The sequence below is a fragment of the Stegostoma tigrinum genome, chromosome 7 (genome assembly GCF_030684315.1).
Source record: "Stegostoma tigrinum isolate sSteTig4 chromosome 7, sSteTig4.hap1, whole genome shotgun sequence".
In the NCBI taxonomy this organism is placed as follows: domain Eukaryota; kingdom Metazoa; phylum Chordata; class Chondrichthyes; order Orectolobiformes; family Stegostomatidae; genus Stegostoma; species Stegostoma tigrinum.
The window spans coordinates 106,686,383-106,692,382 of NC_081360.1; the positions used below are offsets into that span (position 1 = coordinate 106,686,383).

Genomic DNA, 6,000 nt, shown 5'->3' on the forward strand with positions numbered 1-6,000 from the left:
CAGCGCCCTTCCCATGCACCTTGGGCAGCTGGTTTCTTCACCTGGAAGTTAGGCTTCAACAGATTGAGAAAGATCAAGGGAATATTTCTCGGGAGTAATTCAGTGAGAGACTAAAACATGAATTTCTGGAGATTTTATCAGCAATTTCTGTTCTTTTAACCTCAGGTCTCCATTGGTGGCTCAGTGGTTAGCCCTGCAGCCTCACAGTGCGTGGGACCCGGGTTCGATTCCAGCCTCGGGCGACTGTCTGTGTGAGTTTGCACATTCTCCCCGTGTCTGCGTGGGTTTCCTCCGGGTGCTCCAGTTTCCCCCCACAGTCCAAAGATGTGCAGGCTAAACCAGTCCAACCTGTCTCTGCCTCCCTAACCGGTTCTTCCTCTCACCCATCCCTTCCTCCCACCCCCAAGCCGCACCCCCATCTACCTACTAACCTCATCCCACCTCCTTGACCTGTCCGTCTTCCCTGGACTGACCTATCCCCTCCCTACCTCCCCACCTATACTCTCTCCACCTATCTTCTTTACTCTCTATCTTCGGTCCGCCTCCCCCTCTCTCCCTATTTATTCCAGTTCCCTCTCCCCATCCCCCTCTCTGATGAAGGGTCCAGGCCCGAAAAGTCAGCTTTTGTGCTCCTGAGATGCTGCTTGGCCTGCTGTGTTCATCCAGCCTCACATTTTATTATCCAGGCTAGGGTGGATTGGCCATGGCAAATTGTCCAGGGATATTTAGGTTAGGTGGGTGGGACATGGGGAATGGTTGCGGGTGGAATGATCTTTGGAGGGTCAGTGCAGACTTGTTGGCCAAATGGCCTGTTTCCACACTGTAGATATTCTACGATACCCACAACTTTTTTGCTTAAAATTTCTTCTTGAGACCAGCTGAGGCCATCCGCCAATCACCTGTTTACCTTCAGGTATCTGTAAAAGCTGAGATAATAAAGTGCGAAGCTATGTCTGTAAAAGCTGGGTCTTTTTACTATTCTGCATTTTTAATTGCGGACTAAAATAAGAAAAGGGCTTCCTTTTAAAGGAAGAATTATTATATGCTTTTGAAAGTAAGTGACCCTCGCTGCAAGCACAGTTTACACAGTTGCTAGATCCAGGAATGGTTGGAGTTTACAGCTTGTAGTATCCCACTGGAGATGGCAGAACAACCAGAAACATACTCCCCTCCCCCTCACTTGTCCACCTTTCACAGGGACCGTACCCACCAAGACACCCTGGTCCACTCTTCCCAACACCACCCAACAATCCTAAGGGAAATTTCTCCTGTATGCGTATGTGTAACACCTGCCCATTTACCTCCTCCCTCCCCAGAATCCAAGGGCCCAAACATACCTTCCAGGTGAAGCAACACTTCACCTGCACTTCCCAGAATCTAGCCTACTGCGTTCGCTGCTCACACTGAACACATGAGAACACATTCCCATCTACATCAATGGGAACTGAGGCTGAGAGGGTGAGGAGAATGACAGTGACTGATAACCTGTCCTGGACTTCCCATGTAAATGCAACGATAGTCAAGAAGACACAACATTGCCTCTCTTCCTCAGGCAGCTCAGGAAATTTGGCCTGTCCTTAAGGTCCCTCACCAACTCCTACAGATGCCCCACTGAAAGCAAACTGTCCGTGTGCATCACGGCCTGGTACAGCAACTGCTCTGCCCAGGGCCGTAAGAAACTACAGAAGGTGGTGTGCACAGCCCAGACCCATCACAGAAGCCAACCTTCCATCCATGGACTCCATTCACACGGCTCACTGCTGTGGGAAGGCGGCCAACGTCATCAAAGACCCATCACATCCCAGTAATGATCTCCTACAGCCTCTTCTGTCAGGCAGGAGGTACAGAAACCTGAACACACGCACCAGCAGGTTCAGGAACGGCTTCTTCCCAGGCGCTATTAGACCGTTGAATGGACTCTCTAATTTCACATCTAATGTTGACCTTGCTCTGTGCACCTCCTGTGCAGTTGTAGCCCTGTAGGCCTCGCTCTGCTGAAGCACCGTATCATCTGTATGTCCTTGTTGGCTCTGTTCTGCCTGTACTGCTCACAAAGCATTTATTGAGGTGCAAGTGACTACAATAAATTAAATCCAATCACCATAGACCTAAGAGAGCATTAGAGAGACACAACTGGTGAAGGTGAAGTCAAGAGGGAGAGTCCTTAATAGTCAGTGTATAAGTTGAACCCACAACAGTTGGTTTTACACTGCATTGTAAGCCAGCATCCAGCCAACTGAACTAAGTGATCCCTAGCTAGCAGAGCAGATAAAGGGGAATCAGTAGATGGAATATATCCATGAGAGATTCGTGAAAGTGCTATACACAGGATAAGGACTCGTGGAGCAATTTACTGCAGATGCTGGAATCTGTGCTGAAAACAAAGCATGCTGGAGGTCACAATGGGTCAGGATGCTTTTCAAATTCACAGGCGGTGCCTGAGGGTCACTGTTGGAGCCCAATCTATTTACAAACTAAGGTAGTACGTTAGATGCAGAGACAGAATAATGTATTTCAGTATTGTAAAATACAAGCTGGCTGGAAAGGCAAACCTCTGCAGAATCTTCAATGCTTTGATGACATCATCTCATTCTGCTAACCTGTGAGGGTTAGGCAAAGAGGCTACAAAGAGATATTGTATCAGAGATAATAGGAACTGCAGATGCTGGAGAATCCGAGATAACAAAGTGTGGAGCTGGATGAACACAGCAGACCAAGCAGCATCTTAGGAGCACAAAAGCTTTTGTGCTCCAAAGATGCTGCTTGGCCTGCTGTGTTCATCCAGCTCCACACTTTGTTATCTTGCAAAGAAATATTCACAGATTATGTGGGCGGTCTTCAGGGCAGCAAAGGGAGTCTTATGCGCGAGATGTGTGAAGTCATTAACTTGGTTCATAAGGCTAGAGAAAGCAGAAAATGTTGTTAAAGTTGTGAAAGCTGTAAACGTTGATGTTGAGAGAGACTTGGGCCTGTCATACAAAGCAACACAGAACATTAGGAGGCAGGCAATGAGGAATGTGAAGTTTGGCCTTTACTGCAAGGGTGTCAGAGTACGGGAGTGAAGGGACTCGCTGCATTTGAACAGGGCAGACACCCGGAGATATTGTGTGCCGCTTCGGTCTGCGGAAGGATATGTATGACTGAGGGCAATACAGAAAATGTTCACCACGTTGGTCCCCAGGGATGGTGAGTGCCCTCTGATCAAAGGCTGTGGGAATGGGGTCGATGTTTTCAGCAGGTTAGCAGAATGAGATGATGTCATCAAAGCATTGAAGATTCTGGAGAGGTTTGACATGGTTGATGCTGAGATGTTGTTTCCCTCTAGGACTGAGGGGTCTAGCTCAAGGTTATGGGCCATGCATGAGTAAGTGGGCCTACTCTTGGGAATGATATATTTTAGTGGTACAGACTTGATGGGCTGAAGAGCCTCTTCTGTCCTGAATGGTTCAATGAACCTGTGAAGATGGGCCACAGCCTCAGGATAAGGGATTGATCGTTTTGGACTGGAATGAGGAGAAGGTTTCTCAGTGGGAAGGTCGTGGACTTGTGAGGTTCTCTGACCCAGAAGGTGTGAAGCCTCCATTGTTGAACAGATGTAAGGCTCAGACAGACAGCCATTCAGTCTCCAAGGTATCATGGAGATGGGGAAGTGGGTGAGAAATTAGAGTTAAAGCTTAAGATCTGAAACAATTGTATCAATTGGGCAAGCAGTCTCAAAGGGCTGAATGGACTGCTCACATTCCTATTTCTTAAATTTTTGATTCAAAAGCAGAAAGTGAGTCCATCAGATTGACATATTTGAGCAGGCCGAATAGAATAGATTATTACAGTCACAAATCTGCACATTAGATGAATAGTCAACTGGAATTAATGTATCTTTTGGTACAGGCACATGGTGTGATTATTTCAGGCACATACAAACTGAAGATATCAGTGTGATACAGTCAGACAGAGTTAATACACTATCATGCTATAGATGGACTGAAGAAAACAGACACGTCATGAATAAATCCCATTCCTACAGGCGGCCTACAAAGTGACAGTTCTGATTATGACTGTAACATGGCTTGGTTAGGTCCAATTGCTACAAACAGTTATTTATCAGATTAATAGCATCACAGAATGATTCTGCCAACTCCATACAGTCACACAGAATGAATACATCAGGCTGATACAGTCGCACAGAGAAATGTAATCACGTTGCTACTGTCGAACAAAACGAATATTATAGATTATTACAGTCAGAAACATTATATCAGTTTGATACAGACTGTAAGATGGATAGAGTCACACAAGAGTGGGTTAGTCCTATTCAATCCGTCACAATGGTTGAATCTATGAGGCCGATAGGCTCACATGTGTCCTGAATACATCGCATCTCCCTGCTCTTTCTCTTGGTGCACTTTTCTACATGTTGGCTTTGTAAGTGCTATTACAGACAACAGACGCACAGCGACTAAGCAAGCGAGCGTGTACTATTATCACCGGGAGGACTAAAGCTTAACAGAAGCCCTTGGTGTCCGACATCACTGGGCTCGGGCTGAGTCATGGTCCTGTCTGTATGATTTGATGCCTTTACTCATGTGAGATAGAACCTGCCTCTGTCCTTTTGCAAGCTTTTCTTGGAAAATAATTATGCCCAGAAAAGGGGATCATCTTCACTTTAACCTTTTTGCCAACCTTAAACGTCAGTGTGTTAGGCACTAGGTCTCCCCATATTCTGGATGACCTGCTGAAATGAGGTTACTCTGGGATGTTGGTGGACTCAGACTGAGGATGAGCTGCCCAGGAGTTTAAATGTGCTTGTGATAGAAGATCAGAGTATAGTTCCCCCACTGCCCCAAACTGCACTCCCTTTTTTCCGAAACAATTTGCTTTCCTGAGCAATTTAGGGGGATTAGTTGCATTAAACCTTTAGCCGGCTCAGTCTGAGAGAGGGGGTCAGGCAGCTGTTGAAATGACAAAGATATTTTTCTGAAACGTCCCCCCCACACCCCCATTAACAGTTTCTTCATCTAACACAGGCTGAATTCTGACCTGGGGACGCTGCGTTTTCACGGGTGGAGCTGCTCCAGGGGGTTTTGGAAACACTTCTTTGGGAAGGGTTAACATAAAGACAGACCTACCACTGAGAAGTTGTGGGCCGAGCAGTAGGAACCGCTAAAGTTACAGTTTTTCAGCATCTCTTCGATCTGGTGGCCAGTCCTGTTGAAGATATCCATCATGTCAGCTACAGGGTAACCCTGTGTAACTGCTTTGTGGGCATCCTTGCTCTTTGGGGGCAATCCTGTCATGTTGGCCAGGTGGTAGATATCAGCGTCTGTCAGGGCAGTGTGGCGGAACCTGTTCATGTTGCAGATAGTGATGGCGGGGAAGGGGATCTCATGATAAGACTCCTCATCCAGGGCTGTGACATGGTGATGTTTGAGATAATACATGGTACAGTTCACCACCTGGTAGAGAAAGAACATCACCGAGGAGAGGAAGGCAAGTGCCCAGAGACTTTGCTTCAGCCCGCAGCCACCTGGGACAAAGATGTGGTTTATACCATGCAGCGAGCAGGTATCAGCAAAGGTGACGAGGTCAGTGGCGGAGGACTCACAGCCCTCTTCGATCAAACTCCTCTTGTCACATTCCACTGCTCCCTTCTGCTTCTCGTCATCCTCCGAAAATGCAATTTTGCAAACGATTTCAATCGGCATCTGGGTGGTGTGTACAGATGCCTCATACAGCTGCGATGCCAGAGCCTCTGTGCTGTGCACTCACTGGCTGTGTGACAGAACTTGCTGAGAGAGAGAGAGAGAGAGAGAAGGAGAGAGAGACAGAGAAGGAGGGAGAGGCAGAGAGAGAGAGAGAGAGAGAGAGAGGGAGAGAAAGAAAGAGAGAGAGAGAGAGAGATACAGATAAAGAGAGGGGGAGCCAGAAACCAGCTCACACAACTCACAGTTCCGACTTGCTGTCTCTCCCCGCTGTTTGATCAGTGTGTGCAGTGTCCTGCTT

General features: G+C 47.2%; 1 protein-coding gene across 1 annotated transcript in view; it reads right to left on the reverse strand.

Moving 5' to 3' along the window:
- LOC125454311 (acid-sensing ion channel 4-A) overlaps nt 1-6,000 on the reverse strand; it is a 312,362-nt gene that overhangs the window by 306,321 nt on the left and 41 nt on the right. The window contains exon 1 of the mRNA XM_059647657.1: nt 5,127-6,000. This exon is cut by the window's right edge and continues 41 nt beyond it. Within this exon, the coding sequence (XP_059503640.1) occupies nt 5,127-5,702 (576 nt within the window). The 5' untranslated portion in view covers nt 5,703-6,000. The remainder of the gene's footprint in view (nt 1-5,126) is intronic.